This window comes from Panthera uncia, chromosome C2 (assembly GCF_023721935.1).
Source record: "Panthera uncia isolate 11264 chromosome C2, Puncia_PCG_1.0, whole genome shotgun sequence".
In the NCBI taxonomy this organism is placed as follows: domain Eukaryota; kingdom Metazoa; phylum Chordata; class Mammalia; order Carnivora; family Felidae; genus Panthera; species Panthera uncia.
The window spans coordinates 118,870,407-118,888,181 of record NC_064810.1 but is presented as its reverse complement, the minus strand read 5'-3'; the positions used below and the strand labels follow the sequence as shown (position 1 = coordinate 118,888,181).

The window sequence follows — 17,775 nt, the reverse complement described above, 5'->3', positions numbered from 1 at the left end:
TCAGAAACTGGGTGGGAATGCATATTTCTAACAAATATGGGAAAGACTGCTTCAAGGTTCCTTTTTCTCTTTGTTCAAATTAAGGAAGTAATAGAGTATAAATAGACTCTCTATTACACTTATCTCTGTTTAAACTTAAAAAAAAAGAAAGGTGAATGACCCTTTCTTTAGTCTCTCCTTCTTAAATGTTACAACTTTTCAATGTTTAGCATACATTTAACCACTACTTCCAGCACCATCACCACAGCCAATACACCCACCAGATGGCACACGGGCACTGCGTGCATGCCTAGTAAAAGAGTGAGAGGAAGAGAGCACATTTTATCTTACACCAACAGCCACTGAATGGCTAGAGTAGATCAAGGCAGCTGTGTGCAACCACAAGGATCAGAATTTACAAGGATTAGAATATACAAGCACTCTTAATCATCCTCATGAAGAAGCTCACAACCCCTTTAAGATGGTAACCTGCCCCAGACCATGTTAACAAATGAAATCATTTAAAATTCACAGTCAAGAGAGATATTATCCTGATTTTATAAAAGATGGCAATGACTACAGATGGACCTACAACTTAAAAGTTGCATTCTTAAATTTAAAACTTTAGGACACTTAAACTCAAAAAGACCAAAGACCACCCACGAATTAGAGTTTTTCAAAGCAGTTCTGTTCCCTAGCAAATTAAAAAGGGCATCAATGTATTCCATAATACAATACTGAAAATTGCAATGATCAATATTACTTTACCGATACGTTCCATTTGAGAGCTATTATCGAAGCTACATCTAAATCGTATTTTGAAGAGCAAAAACATCTTAAAGTCAGACATCAATATCAACAATAATCCTTTAATCAAAATCTTATTCATTAAAACATTAAAAAAAAAAAGATTTTGCAAATTTTTATAAATAAGTTCCCTGGGTCTACTTGACACACAGTAAGCGCTCGGTTAGCAGTCTCTTCATTTTTCTGCCAGACAAACTGCCAAAAGAGTGACAAACTTTGCACCATAAGTGAGCAAAATGTCCAAAACAAAGGCCCCTACTGATGGTCTTTAGCTTCAGAGTCAAGATCCAAAAGTTTATTTGCAAACTACTTGCTTGAAACTTGGTAGAAAGAAGCAATGCTACCATTACAGGATAGGTTCCTGGATCCATCCACAAGAGTTAACTTGTAATATACTTGAAGCACAATATCCATACTATTTTATCTGCTCCTAAACAACGATGTAAAAGATTTTCTTTTTCGAAAAATGCAGGGATCAGGCAAATCTTCCCTCTGCCCTCCACCTCAGAAAAAAGGAGATTTCCAGGTTGCTGTTGTTTCTAATTGCACACATATATGTAAGGCAGAAAGAATGTCTACACCAGTCACTCTCTGGGTATTCCAACTTGGAAAACAATGCAATAGGTAAGGCTCAGAATCCCCCAGGCCTCAGGTTTGTCCTAAAGAGTTCAAATATACAAGGCAAGAACCACAGATAACTCACTCTAGAAGTCTGCTTTCAGTGTATTGCTCTTTTTTTTTTTTTTTAATTTTTTTTTTCAACATTTTTTATTTATTTTTGGGACAGAGAGAGACAGAGCATGAACGGGGGAGGGGCAGAGAGAGAGGGAGACACAGAATCAGAAACAGGCTCCAGGCTCCGAGCCATCAGCCCAGAGCCTGACGCGGGGCTCGAACTCACGGACCGCGAGATCGTGACCTGGCTGAAGTCGGACGCCTAACCGACTGCGCCACCCAGGCGCCCCTCAGTGTATTGCTCTTAATTTGAAGGGTTAACAGTCTCAGAGATTTGTGTTGTTGTTGCTAATGCTGCTAAGTAATCTACTGCCATGCCTACACTTATAAGCACAAGTGATGCACATTTTTGATAACTACAGTCTACAAATTTTGATAACTGTATCACATGTGGGGCCGTCAATATTTTTTTAGGGCTATTTCATCAAACTTACCTATTACTTTGGTCACAATTGTAAAAGTTCTTACTTTAGTCATACTGTATAGTTTGTAAATCCATTTTAAACTCCTTAAGTTATTTTACTTACCCTACAGAGAAAAACACGCCTCAACTGCTACCTACTGCTATTCCTTACAAAAGCAAAATATATGAAGATCAATTTGAGAATTGATATAAGTATAATCTTAATTAAAACAATGATGTGAAAAGCTTCAAAATCTCTACATTCTGTCATCATTTGAAACAAAGAAAACCTTCAGGGACACCAACAGATCCCAGCTAAGAGCAAGGGAAATTTTTAATAATCTCCTTGAATGTTGATATCTTTTCCTGTCTTCTCTTTATACCAATTAAACATTCAGAACACCACTCAATATTTGCTCCTTACACAAATTCTGAACTGTGGTTCACAGAATTTTTTGGCTATTATCTATTCTTATACTGTAATTTTACAGTGTAGGGCATGGCAAAGTTTTACTAAGTGCCTAATTTGTGAAAGATCTGGTGCTCAGTCCTGGTTTTTCAAGAGCTAACTTTAAGAAATGCATCAAGTTGTAATGTGTATAAATGCACACTACACAATAGCACAGAACTTCTCTTTGTTACTTGCAAAGGGAAAGGTTTTTACTCATTATGAATTCCACAAATTCAAAAACTTTTTTTTTTATTTTGACTGCTTTCATTACATGCATATTGCTTCCAAGCTCTTCCTTTGCTGCTTTTTTTTTTTTAAGCAAATAAACATTCTTCTCTGTCCATTAACAACCAATCTAAGCTTATCTTTCTTTTTAGAGGCTGATTTTAATTAAACTTAAAATGTTTCTCCCGCATTTCTTATTCAAAGATCTTTTTTGGAATAAGTCTCATGCTTCTCACTGAAGATAAAAGTCTCTCTCACTGTATGTAAATAATGTTTCATAATGAAATTTCATTTTGAGCCTCAGTACCTATTGTGCAATTACAAACTTTTGCAACCTAAGTATTCCTTATATATTTTATAATACTAAGTTTTTTTCCAAATATTCTTTAGCATTTAATGATGAATTTTTTCCATAACTTAAGTGCACTAAAGTTAACTTTCTCATATTTCCATTAATTACACATTAATTTTTTTAAGATTAAAAAAAGCCTCTCCAAAAGGTATGCTACTCAGAATAAGTTACTCTACTGATTCTCAAATTCTAAGTATAAAAGAATAAATTTTAAATGACTAAGTTCTATTTATCCCCTGATTAAGTCAGATTTATGATCTCCCCTCCCCATTCCAGCTACTGTGAATTTTGAATAAAATAACCTCAATTGTAACAGAAGAAACATCTGTTGCTTTTTTCTTCATAAGGGCTTTCCTAACTGAAAGAAAGGCTCTCTGCCTGACCTCCTCTTCCACTCCCCCTTCCCACCCACACTAAGTTCCTTAAAACTCTTTAAGTAAATGTATTATTTAAAATTTTACTGTATCTACTTAAAATGTCATCATTTATCCAGAAACATTCACTTCCTTATTAAAATTCAAAAAATGAGTATGTTATATACATCAAAAAATAAGAGATGTGACTGGTAGAATATTAATTGTAACTGAAACGCAGACTTTCGAGAGGATACTTGAAGTGATCAACTCAATCAAGTTGTCACACATTCCGGGCTCACTCAGTATTGTTTAGGGTTAAGATTTTCTTCATATGGGATCTTGCATGCTATATTTTCTTTGCCAATCTAACGCTAACATAATGGCAGTCACTACCCCAAGAGGCAGACACCAAATGGTGCCACCCACACTCTCACACTGTGCCTCATAATAAACCATAAAGCAGTGGAATGCACCGGCCCCTTTATGAGCAAACAATGCCTGAGCTTCATTAGAATACAGCTGACATTTTCAAAGCACAAATACTTTTAAGAAAAAAGTACTAGGAAAGAAAGGAATGAAACAGCTATAAAAGCTGAAATATTTTTTTTTAAGTGTCAGGTTTATTTCAAAGATCCCGAGGAAGCATATTTTGCTGTTGACAATGTAAAAGTTTTCATAAATAAAAAAATGTAGAGTTAAGGTCAAAGCTTATTTTATTAACTACTGGAAAGAAATGAAAGTAAAAACTATCATTTGAATTGCAGTCACAAGTAATAACTATAAAGTACCTTCAGAATTATTCATTTCCTCAAATGCTTTCTTAGTTCTTGAACGAGGAAAAGTGAGCTCCAAAATTATTTTCACATTTTAATTGATTTATATAAGTAACTGAGTGATAAACTAAGCTTAATCTACCCCTCCCCCCCCCACCCAACCCAACCCCCATACCCTGTAGTTTTCCTGTCTGCAACAAGCAAGGACGTCTTGAATTCAGCGTGCTCCTGGCTGTTTATCAACTTAATATTGCTGCTGTTGGAAGAATATAAAATAAACGCGGTAAAAACTCACCCAGCACTAAGAAACAAAATGATCTCTCTTACCTGGTCTAAAGAAGCATGCCTCTCACTGCAGTACCAACAACACTCTACAGTCTTTGTTACCATTCAGTGGAAACTTGAGACTGTGTCAGACATAAGCAATCGAGCGCAGAAAAGCTCAATTTAAAATACTCAATAAAACTAAAAAGATGCTCAAGAAAACTGTTTAGGTAACTGACTTTCAAAAGACATATGAGAACTGTCTAATGCAACAAAGATCATTCAAAAGAAACTGGAAGTGTAAGTCTAAAGACACAAAGGGGCTTTTTATGTGCAGAATCTTACTTTCTCATTAATTAAAGGTTGTTTTAAAAATATGCTTAAAATAAAAGTGGTAAAACGATAAAATGGCTAACTTCAAGCTAACATATTTTAAAATATCATTTGAACTTTAACTAGCTAAAAAATAAGATTAAACTTACTCACGAAATCTGCATAATTCGAACTGTGCATGTCAGGGTATTTGCTGGCTCCAAAGCAGTCACAAAGCAGGAGACCTTAATGCATCTTGAAAGCAGAGCAAAACCACCATAAGTATGGGGGGGGGGGGGGGGGGGGGGGGGGGGGGGGGGGGGGGGGAAACCCTGGAAAAAAGGGGGGGGGGTTTTCAACCTGTAACAACTGTCTGCCTCCTCTGGGAGGGAAAAAAAAAAAAAAAAAGTCCTGGTCCTGCCCCCTGAGATAGGAGGCTATGTTTCAATGCCAAAATGAATGACAGGCCCATTTCTGATATCAACAAAGAGCAGCTTAGTTGTGCTCCATTTTTTTTCACTTTCCCACACAGTTAGAAGTTCCAAATTTTTCAGGTTAGTATCTTTATATCTAGGGTTAAGTACCTTTGTCCATTTTCTCAAGAGAACCCAATTATGTTGTCCTAGTTTTAAAAATGATTAATTAAAAATATATACCTAATCATCTTAACTCGGTTTTTCCTAGGCAGGAAGCTAAACAAAAGATGACCTCTGAAGTTCCTTTCTAAATCTACCCTTTGCAATATAAGATCATCGTATGACTATTAATATTAATAAGCTTTTTCTGCATCCTGACATGTGGGCACAAGGGGAAACTAAAAGTAGATAACAAACATAGAAATAAAGTAACTGAGATAAAATTTTCAGTTAGCTAGATGTAAAAATCATTTACTAAAGTACATGTGTATGATTATACAAATTGAAATCAATAAACACTTTGAACAATGACATATATTTACTTAATGCCTATTATGAGCCAAGTACTACTTGGGGCTCTGAGGATATAGCAGTGAACACAACAGACAAAAGCCAAACAAAAATCCTTATCTTCAGTGAGCTTATTAGTTTATATTTCAGTTCCCTGAATGTACAACTCTCCTAGATAGACTAAGATAGCTCTCTGCTTCTTTGATTAGTTCCCATCTAATCTGAAATAGTCCCCTCTGAAAGTATGTCTTGACAACAGCTTCAGGAAGGGCAAGGATTCTGTGCTTTCTTCAGTGTTACATCCTTAGTGTCTGAAACACTGCCTATTAGACCTTCAAACAGATATACAGTAAATGAAATAGATCAAAAAGAGCTTTTCCTTAGTCCATCTCTGCAGACTATGCACCATGTATTATTACACTTACATGCACGAGGGTATTAACTTGGGTTGCAATTACATAATAGCTTAAAACTGAAAACACAACCTATATGGCCCTGTACCTTTTCAGAGTCTAAAATCTGTTTTTGCGGGGCACCTGGGTGGCTCAGTTGGTTAAGCGTCAGACTTCGGCTCAGGTCATGATCTCGTGGTTCATGGGTTGGAGCCCTGCGTCAGGCTCTGAGCTGACAGCTCAGTGCCGGGACCCTGCTTCAGATTCTGTGTCGCCCTCTCTCTCTCTGCCTCTCCCCCACTTGCTCGCTCTCTCTCTCTCTCTCTCTCAAAAAGTTTAAAAGATAAATAAATAAAAATAATAATAAAATAAAACCTGTTTTTGCTATCAAATGTGAGGTCACTGTATTTGAGTAAAAGAATCATTCAAAAAATTCTATACACTAACTTTTTGTGGATTACCAGATTTTAGAGCAGTCTGAATAAAAAAAGAATCTTGGAAATTACAATAGCATCCCATCAGTTTTGTGTGTGTGGAATAACTTTAAACTCTCCTTCTCATCATTCTTGATTGTCTTACTGTAAACCAGTGAGACACAGAAAATAAGTGTACACGTCTACCCTGTCAAATCAGCCAGAAGTCTTGTACATGTCACTCAAGGCCAGGATATTCAAGGGCTACATACCGTCACACCTATTCTGGTATAGTCTTAAAACAAAAGGAAATTAAACTTCTCAGCACTCAGATACGCTCATCATACTTCCAAATAGAGTATTCCTCCCTCCCTCTATCCCACCTCTAGAGATGGACGATGATTTAAAGTTCAAATATAAACTACCTGGAATATTCACATACTTAGCATGTGTTCTAACAATAAATCTAACAGCACCCCAAGGTCAGGAAGACATGCGATGACAGAGGTCAAGTCATGGGTGAGATAAGGTGGAGCCAAAGCAGGATTTCGTCCGGAATGGCTCCTGCAGAAGCGATTTTTCTTTTCCCTAACCATCACTCATTCTTTCCTTCAAGAAGTACTTATTAAGTACCTATTATATATCAGGCACTGAGCTAGGCAACAAACTGATCTGCTCCCTAGAACCCCCATATCTACTTCATAGATGTGACCTTAAGCCTATTCCTATTCCTCCATGTTTCTTCTCCCTATTTGCCTTCATTGCCAGTGCCCCTTCTTTATCCAGTCCCCAGAACTTCACTTACACTGCCCTTTGATCTACTCCCAAGCCTTTAGGCAGGCAGCACGATTAGTAGCTTCTGTGTTCCCTTATGACTGTATCACACACTGGGGGGGAATAAGGAGTCTTCCTACCAGCATAAGAAAATGCATCTTGTGTGGGTCGTCTCAAACAATTTCTCCTTAATCTTACTTAGAAAATCCACTTAAGCATTGTATTATTTATAACTACTAAATATCTAGAAAACACCAAATGGGGGTAGGGATTCCTTCCCTCACGTTTATAAGCTAATTTATTCAGACTAGAGTTTGCTATGCTTATTGGTAACTTGACGAAATATCAACCACATTTTACAGATCCCTTTCTGATTCTATAAGCAGAAATGATACTATGATAGCACAATAATAGTTTTTATTTGCCTATTCCTGCTAAAATAACTACCTATCAGATCCATACTGTGAGGGAATGGAAATCACCTATGCTAATTTCTTATACTCAATCACCTTTTGAAATAAAATGTCTAATCTTCCTGATGAGAACTACATCTAATGCAAAGGGTTCCTGCTACCTCTTGCAGAGATAAGTGATAGTTGCTTAAAAACACCTTGCGGTAAAGTAACTTCACCTTCACTTGGTCCTCTTCCTCTTCCCACCTTTTAAATACAGATTTTTTTCAAGGACCTATTCTTGATGCTTGTTTCTTTAAGATTTACATTCCCTCTTTAAAGGGTATTAGCTATTTCTCTGGCTTTATCACCATTCTGTAGATGACAATGAAAATTTATACTTCTACCTCTAGGCTTTCCTATTCTGCTCTGCTCTAAACTCTTATTTATAACTGCCTACTGGACATCTCTGTCTCTATGTCCCACACTCTCAAGTCAATTTCTGCAGTAATGAACGCCATGTCTACCTTCCCAAATCAGCTCATCCTCCTGTGTTCCCCATTCTCATTAAAGGCATATTCATCCAAAATAGAAAGTGATTTTCTATTCTTGTCTCTTCCTCACCATTCAAATGCCCACATTGTTTCCAGTGTTTTTCCTAAACCACACATCATTTTCCTGGTTTAAAAATGAAAAGAAATAAGAAATACAACTGATGACCTCCTGATTACTCTATCAAAAATAGTGGTAGCCTTAAGCCACATGTGGCTATTTAAATTTAAATTGATTAAAGTTAAATAAAATGCAAAACTCAATTTGTCAGTTGCACTATACACATGTTGGGTCCTCAACAGCCACATGTGGCTAACGGCTTGCAGATACAGAACATTTCCATCATCATGGAAAGTTCTATTAAACATCTCTGGTCTAGACAATAACAGCAAACTACTTAAGACAGTAATCTAAATTTCCCTTGATTTGGCCCATTATCTTCTATCTTAGAAGGTATCAAACCTTATCTTCTACCTAAAACTTAACCACAACAAAAAACCAAACAACCTGATTCAAAAATGGACAAAGGACTTAAATAACCATTTTTCCAAAGAAAATATACAAATAGCCAATATGCACATGAAAAGATTTCAGTATCTCTAATCTTTAGGGAAATGCAAATTAAAATTATAATGAGGTATCACCTCATAAGCATTAGGATGGCTACTATCAAAACAACAGAAAATAAGTGTTGATGAGGATGTGCGGAAATTGGATTCTTTGAGCACTGTTGATGCAATGTAAAATGTACAGCTACTATGGAAATCAGAATGTTGACACCTCAAGAAATTAAAAACAGGATTACCATATGATTCCACTGGGTCAACTCCACCTCCCGGTATATAGTCAAAAGAATTGAAAGCAGGGCCTAATAGAGACATTTGTACTTCCATGTTCTTAGCAGCATTATTCATAATGGCTAAAACACAGAAGAACCCCATGTGTCCACTGATGCACGAACGATAAGCATAATGTAGTAAATACATACAATAGAATATTACTCAGCCTTAAAAAGGAAGAAAATTCGGGGTGCCTGGGTGGCTCAGTCTGTTAAGTATCCATCCTACTTCAGCTCAGGTCATGATCTTGCACTTCGCGAGTTCGAGCCCATTGGGCTCTCTGCTATCAGCATGGAGCCCACTTTGGGATTCTCTGACCCCCTCTCTCTCTCTGCCCCTCCCCACTTGTGCTCTTTGTCCCAAAATTAAATAAACATTAAAAAAAAAGGAAGAAAATTCTGAGACATGCTACAACACAGATGAACCTTAAGGACAGTACACTATGTCACATAGAGACATATTGTAGGATTCTACTTACATGACTACTTAGCGTTGTCAAAATCATAGAGACATAAAGCAGAATTGTGGCTGTCAGGGGCTTAGGGAGGGGAGAATGGAGAGTTACTATTTAATGGGTAAAGAGTTCAGTTTTGCAAGATGAAAAATTATGGAAACGGATGGTATGATGGTGGCACAACACTATGAATGCATTCGGTACCACTGAATGGAATCTTTAAAAATGGCTAAGAGGATAAGTTTTATATTATGTCTATTTTACTCTAATAAAAACATTAAAAAAAAAACAAGGGGCGCTGGGTGGCTCAGTTGGTCAAGTGACTCTTGATTTTGGCTTAAGTCATGATTTCACAGTTTGTGAGACTGAGCTCTGTGTTGGGCTTTGGCTCCACACTGTCAGCACGGAGGCTGCTTGGGATTCTCTCTCTCCCTCTCTCCCCCCACCCTCGACTTGTGTGCACACTCTCTCAAAATAAATAAGTATTTTTTAAAAATTAAAAAAAAAATGTAGGAACAGGAGCAGAGGGCATATGGGAAATCTGCACCTTCCCCTTAATTTTACTATGAACCTAAAACTTTGCTGATAAAATAAAGTCTACTTTTTAAAAAACACATACAACAGTCTTGTGAAAATGTCTTTTCTCCTCTGCTTTACTTCTTCAGTCCACCCACTCCTCTGCATCCATTAGTAGTTCCACCTCTATTATAAGAGCATCTTTTACTTCTTGAGTCTAACCCAACCTCCTACCTCTATATTCAACATTAAATACATTAAAATATCAAGACCAGGACAGCTAAGATCAATGTGTTATAAAAATAATTTTGGTACAATCTACCTTATAATAACAAATTACATGACGATTCTGGGTTTTTTTTAATTTATTTATTTTGAGAGAGAAAGAGAGAGAGTGAGCTGGGGAGGGGCAGAGAGAGAGAGAGAGAGAGAAAGAGAGAGAAAGAAAGAGAGAGGGAGAGAGGGAATCCTAAGCAGGCTCTACACTGTCAGTGCAGAGGCTGATGCGAGGTTCAAACATGATCATGACCTGAGCCTAAATTAAGTGTTAGACGCTGAATGAACTGAGCCACCCAGGTGCCCCAAATTACGTGATAAATTCTTGATGAGATGTAAAATTAAGTCAGTTCATTCAATCTATGCATATTTACTAACTGTTCACTAACTGTTACGCCAGCCTTAAACAGGGGATCTAAAAATACACCGGAGAAGGAAAAAAATATAATCCTTAGCCTCAGGAAGTTACAGTTTAATGGAGGAAACACTATACACAAGCAAGCAAATATAAAAATGCCAACTACATCCATTACTAGGAAAGAAACTAGTGGTATCAGAGAGCTGGGAAGTGATATTCCACGTGTGTTCTTTAGACAAAGTGTTCTAGGAAGGTCTCTCTGAAGGAGGTGATATTTAAGCTGCAACCTGGAGGATGAGGAGGTGTCAACATGGTAAAATCAGGGAGAGGAGCATTTCAGGCAGCACAGAACCGTGAAAAGGCTCACATAACACTTATAATCTTAAAAGTAAACCAAATAAACTGAGGAAACCAAATAAAATCCACATGAGGGATTGGCTCTAGGAGAAAAGTAACTGACTAATTTTTATCTTTTGCACAAAATAGTAGAAGGAAACTATTTCTTATTTTCTTGTCTGAGGCTACAGCAAAGAACATGGGGAATGAATCAGGATTATGGATGCCATTCTGAGAAGTCTAAAAAGGAACACAAGGATTATCAGACCTCAACAAATATTCTCTAAACACATCATGAATGTACAATATTCCACTGTGCAGATGTGTCATATTTTATTTCCCTATAAGTGGATATTTACACAGTCCCTATATTTTGCCATTATACATAATTATGTAGTAAACACTTCTACACTCAAATCTCTTACTTTTTATTTTATTTTTTTGTATTATTTTATTTTTATTTGAGAGAGAGAGACAGAGAGAGAGAGACAGAGAGACTGTGTGTGTGAGCAAGGGAGAGAGGCAGAAGAATAGAGGGAGAGAATCTTCAGCAGACTCCACACCCAGCATGGAGCCTGACATGGGGCTCGATCCCATGACCGTGAGATCACAACCTGAGCCAAGATTAAGAGTCAGACGCTCAACTGGCTGAGTCACCCAGGTGCCCCTCAAATCTTTAATTTTTTTCTAATGACAAACTCCCAGAAGGGTTTTTACTAGGTGAAAGCATATCAACTGTTTTCAGGAGTTTGATGTGTATTACCAATTTGCTTCTCGGAGGACTTATACTGACTGACACTCCTAACAGAAGTAGATATGAAGAATAAGAAACAGATAAGAAGATGAGAATAAATACAAGTAGACTAAGAAGTGGATAAGAAGAGGTGTCTGGGTGGCTCAGTCAATTAAACATCCAATTTTGGCTCAGGTCATGATATTGCAGTTCGTGACTTCAAGTCCCATGTCGGGCTCTGTGCTCACATCTTAGAGCCTGGAGCCTGCTTTGGATTCTGTGTCTCCCTCTCTCTCTCTCTCTCTCTGCCCCTCCCCTGCTTGTGCTCTGTCTCTCTCTCAAAAATAAATAAACATTAAAAAAAAAAAAGAAGTGGATATGATATGAAGATACCAATTTCCCACACTTTTGCCAACAAGGTCAAAATTTTAAAGAAACTTTTGTTAATTTCACAGAGGAAAAAAGATTTTTTTGAAATAACTTTTTACATGATGTTCAAAATATTGCACATGCACATTGCAGAAAAACATAAAATACGTAATTAAAACACCCAGAAATAATTATAATTAATGTTTTACATACATATATCAAGTCTTTTCCTATGCTACATATTTTTCTTTTTCTAAAAAAAGCAGGGGGAGTGATCATGCTATATCCATGCTGGTTTAAATTTTTTAATACAATAAATTATTTAGTTTGTAACATCTATAGAATACCATCATACAACAGTGTCACAATGCTCAACTAATTATCTAACTGCTTCCAATTTTTCATTCTCATCAGCAATGCTGTGGTAAATATTCTTTGCCAAAATCTTCCCACAGATCTTCTTTAATCAGGATAAATCCACAGAAGAGAAAATCTGAGCCAGACTTTGCCTATTTTGAAGATTTTTGATAGGCACTGAGCAAATTATCCTCCAGAGAGGTTGTATCACTCTGAGTCCCTAGACCATCCTCTACTACCCCAAGGTGGGTATTAACAACAACAAAACAGCAAAATCTTTGCTGAACTGACTGGCAAACATTGGCTTTTTAATTTAAATTTGCATTTTGGGGCGCCTGGGTAGCTCAGTCGGTTAAAGCCTCAGACTTTGGCTCAGGTCATGATCTCACAGTTCATGGGTTCGAGCCCCGCATCGGGCTCTGTGCTGACAGCTTGGAGACTGGAGCCTGCTTCTGATTCTGTGTCTCTTCCTCTCTCTGCCCCTCCCCTGCTCATGCTGTCTCTCTCTGTCTCTCAAAAATAAATAAATGTAAAAAAAAAATTAAAAATAAAATAAAATAAATTTTCATTTTGATTACTGGTCCAGTTGAATACATGTTTATATTTTTATTATCCATTTACATTTCTTTTGTGAATTTTTCACACTGCTACTCTGTTTTTTTCTTATAATGCCAATATTTAATGTATTTATTTGTTTTATATGTAGTTATGTTTACTAAGCCTCTGCTGGTTTGTGAAGTTTCTCAAATCTGCCTTGGTTTTGATGGCCTTGACAGTTTTGAGAAGTTAGCCAGGTATTTTGTACAATGCCACTCAATATGGGTTTGTCTGATTTTTCTCATTGTTAGACTAGGGTTATGAGTTATAGGGAAGAAGATGTCATCACATCACATCAAGGGCACCTGCTATCAACATGACTTATGGCTGAGAAAGTGAACTTTGAGGATCAACTGGCTAGGGCTATTTTTCTAGGTGTCTCCACCATAAAGTTACTCTCCCACCTCCACCCTTTGTTCCCATAAACTACAATTTGGAAACACCACACTAAGTGCAGCCCATATTCAAGGCAGGGTTGGAGAGTTTAAGCTCTACCTCCTTGAGGGAGAAGTGTCTCAATCAGTGTCTAAGTAAATTATTTGGAATTCTGTATAGAGACTTGTCTCTTCTCCCTCACTTATTTATTCAATCACTATTTATATGAGTATGTACTCATGTATTTTTATTTTTTTAATGTTTATTTATTTTTTGGACGGGGGAGGAACAGAGAGAGAGAGAGACAGAGACAGAGACAGAGACAGAGGATCTGAAGCAGGCTCTGTGCTGACAGCAGAGAGCCCAGTGTGGGGCTCAAACTCATGAACCATGAGATCATGACCTGAGTGGAAGTTGGACACTTAACTGATGGAGCCACCCAGGCGCCCCTCACGTATTTTTATTTCATACCTCAGGTTAAAATCCAACATCGCCCTATTTATTTTGCTGCTCAAATTGCTCCAGTTTTTGGCCCCTGGGAACTTTTTCAAGTTGGCTCCTGTGTCGCTCTGCAGGATCCACTTTTTTTGGTAGCACTTCCTTACTTTCTGGTATGATAAGGCACTCCAGCTTCATCTTGTGTATTTCCTGCCCCAAACCTACATTAGCTATTTTTCTATTTTATTTTTATTTTTTAAAATTTTATTTTAGAGAGAGAGTGAGAGAGTGCGAGTGGGGGAGAAGCAGAGCAAGAGGGAGAGAATCTCAAGCAGGCTCCAGGTAGCACAGAGCCCAACTCGGGGCTTGATCCCATGAGACTTGAGATAATGACCTGAGCTGATATCAAGAGCTGGACACTTAACTGATTGAGCCACCCAGGTGCCCCTACATTAGCTATTTTTCTAAGGAGTCTTAGAGAATAGTATTAGAAACCAAAATCTGGGGGTCCCTAGGTGGCTCAGTCGGTTAAGTGTCTGACTTTGGCTCAGGTCATGATCTCACGGATCGTGAGTTCGAGCCCCGTGTTGGGCCCTGTGCTGACAGCTCAGAGCCTGGAGCCTGCTTCAGATTCTGTGTCTCCCTCTGTCTCTGACCCTCCCCTGTTCATGCTCTGTCTCTGTCTCAAAAATAAATAAATGTTAAAAAAAAAAAAAAAGAAAAACAATTGCTTTTTCTGTATATCACAGCAATAATAATAACTTAAATATCACTTGGTATTTCCTTCATCTGCTAATACAAATATTCCAGACCTTACAAAGTCTCCAACAGCCCACACGGATTTCTGTGAGCCTCTAGAGCAGTGATCCCCAGGCCTGGCTGCATATTAGAATCGATTAGGAAACTTACATCCAAGTCACACCTCAAAGCAACTCCATCTGAATCACTGAGGGCAGGACTAAGGCATAAATATGGCTCTAAAGGAATCAGATGATTTTAGTGTGTACCGAAGCTAAGAAACACCACTTTAGTCTTTTACGTGGCTTCATTAAAAGCTCATTCCTAGTAAGTATTGCTGAGTAATGCTGCCTCCACTAGGAACAGATCACCTCCCCCTTCCTCTGTGGAAACACTGGTAGTCTATGAGATGCCAAAGTTTCAAGTTTTGCCTTTTCTGAAATAAGGAAGAATATTTTGCTCCCTTACTATATTATGTTACCCTATAAGGGATACACATAGACAGTACTGCTAGTGAGTTAATAAGATCACTCTCATTAAATTATATTTTAAAAGCTAATTGTTTTGTTGTTTCATAAAAATTTACACCTACCCTATTCTCTTAAGAGTCACACATGACTTGAATAGGTCTGGCCATAAGACAAACTCTACTACCATTATGCAGTATTAAGAATTATTTCTTGGGCACCTGGGTGGCTCAGTTAGTTAAGCATCTGTCTCTTGATTTCAGCTCAGGTCATGATCTCACAGTCCATGAGTTCGAGCCCCGCATCGGGCTCTTGTGATGACAGTGTAGAACCTGCTTGGCATTTTGTCTCCCTCTCTCTCTGTACCTCCCCACCTTCTCTCTCTCAAGAATTAATTAATTAATTAACTAGTTAATTAAAAAAAGAATTATTTTCCCTTTCTAAAGACCAACATTTTTCTTGAAGGTTCAACCTCTTTCTTCCCTTGACGCACACTGAACATAATCATAGCAATACTAGAACCTAAACCTAGCTCAACTTCTGACTGACTGCCTCAATCCCATAAACAAATGGCCTAACAAAAGAAGTGTGCCCATTTCCAGGCATAGGTACTATTCACTTCAATCTCCACTGTTCTTTTATATGAAATGTCTGGCATTAAAACTGTAACACACCTACAATAGGGGGAGGAAAAACAATTGCAAGAGATCAATCAATCAATTGAAACAGACTTATATATGACCCAGATTTTAGAAACATAAGACAAGGGCTTTAAAATAACTATTTCAACTTTCTCATTATTAGACTGGACAAAAATTTCTTCCTCTCTTTAATCTTTAATCACTTTAAGAGATAACTGAGAATATAAACCAAAACATTGACAATGTATTATAGGATTGTAATAATGTAAAAACAAAATGTATGCTAACAATGCACAAAAGATAAGAGAGTAGAAAAGGAAGTATACATGGTATGGTAACATTCTTTGAAAGTAGACTGTGACAGGGGCGCCTGGGTGGCTTAACTGGATGGTTAAGCATCCAATTTTTGACTTGAGCTCAGGTCATGATCTCACAATTTGTGGGTTCAAGCCCTGCATCGGGCTCCACACTGACAGCAGAGAGCCCACTTCGGATCCTCTGTCTCCCTCTCTCTCTGCCCCTCCCTTGCTTATTCTCTCTTGCTCTCAAAATAAATAAATAAAACTTAAAAAAATTTTTTTAAAAGAAAGAGACTGTGATAACTTAAAGATGTACTCTGTAAACCTTAGTGCAAACACTAAAAAAAAAAATTAAAACGAGATATAACAAATTAGCAAAGTAGAAAGTAGAAATAAAATGGAATCACAATAAAAATACCTAATTTATCCAAAATAAATAAAGGGGGGAAAAAAGGAAAGGAATAGAGAACAGAAAGGACGTACAGGAAGAAAAAAAAAAACTAGCAATATGGCAGATTTATTTATTTTTTTTTTAATATGAAATTTATTGTTAGCAATATGGCAGATTTAAATCCAACTTCTCAATAATTACATTGAATATAACTTATCTAGAGACCCTAATTAAAATTCATAGATTCCCAGAACAAGCACTGTTACCAGCGATAAACACGGGTATTACATAATGATATGAGAAAACAGCACAAAAAACCCAAAATAACATATAACAATCCTGACTGTGCATGTACCCAACAACAGAGTTTCAAAATATATGTAAGAAAGTGACAACTCAAGGAAGAAATAGAAAAGGCACCATTAAAACTGGAGACCAACATTGCTCTCTCAGTAATCAACAGAACAAGTGAACACAAAATAAAGATATAGAGATTCTGGGGGCACCTAGGCAGTTCAGTCAGTTAGGTGTCTGCTTTGGCTCAGGTCATGACCTTGGAGTTCATGGGTTCGAGCCCCATGCTTGGCTCTGTGCTGGCAGCTCGGAACCTGGAGCTTGCTTTCAGATGCTGTGTCTCCCTCTCTCTCTGCCCCTCTCCTGCTTGCACTCTGTCTCTCTCAAAAAATAAACATTTTTTTTAATTTTAAAAAAAGATATGGAAAATCTGAGAAACACTAGCAATCAAGCTGGCATCATTAATATTTATAGAACACTCCATTCAACATCTGCAAAATCCACAATCTTTTCAGTACACTTGGAGCATTAACTGAGATACGCCATATGACAGATCTTGAAGCAAACTTCAAAACTGTAAAACAAAGGATGGTCTCTGATCACAAAAGAATTAAATTAGAAATCAATAACAAAGATTTCTGGAAAATTCACAATTAAACAACACATTTCCAAATTCATTGAAGGATACCAACTACCAGAGCTCACTCAAAAAGAAAAAACAAACAAACAAACAAACGAAACCCCCAAAACCCAAAAAACAGACAACCTGAATAGCCCCATACCTATTACAGAAATTTAATTCCCAGTTTAAAACTTCACCACAAAGAAAACTCTAGGCCCAAAGGTCTTCAATGGCAATTTCTACCAAACATTTATGGAAAAACTAATCTAATATTATACAAACTCTTCCAGAAAACAGAGGGGTAGAAAACATTTTCCAACTCATTTGATAAGGCCAGCACTAACCAGATACAAAACCAAACAAATAAATTACAAGAAATTCCAAACCAATATCCTTCTTGAACACAGTTGCAAAAAACCAGTTAATTAAGCCTTAAAAAGGAAGGAAATTCTGATACATGCTATAATTAGATGAACCTTGAAAATATTATGCTAAGTACAATAAGCCAAAGAACAAATAATATATATCTCCACTTACATAAGTTACCTAGAATAATCAAATTCATAAAG

The 17,775-nt window shown here is 37.2% G+C and overlaps 1 protein-coding gene across 12 annotated transcripts in view; it reads right to left on the bottom strand.

Moving 5' to 3' along the window:
- The window catches only part of TFDP2 (transcription factor Dp-2), a 189,420-nt gene that overhangs the window by 74,378 nt on the left and 97,267 nt on the right, over window positions 1-17,775 (bottom strand). For 2 of the 12 annotated variants that reach the window (XM_049629769.1, XM_049629767.1), the window contains exon 5: window positions 4,828-4,912. The exons of 5 other annotated variants lie outside the window; for them this stretch is intronic. In XM_049629769.1, coding sequence (XP_049485726.1) covers window positions 4,828-4,858 — 31 coding nt within the window. In that variant the 5' untranslated portion in view covers window positions 4,859-4,912. Of the gene's footprint in view, window positions 1-4,256; window positions 4,338-4,408; window positions 4,501-4,827; window positions 4,913-17,775 lie in introns of those variants that run through there. 5 more of the 12 variants (XM_049629776.1, XM_049629772.1, XM_049629773.1 and 2 more) reach the window with 5 other exon arrangements.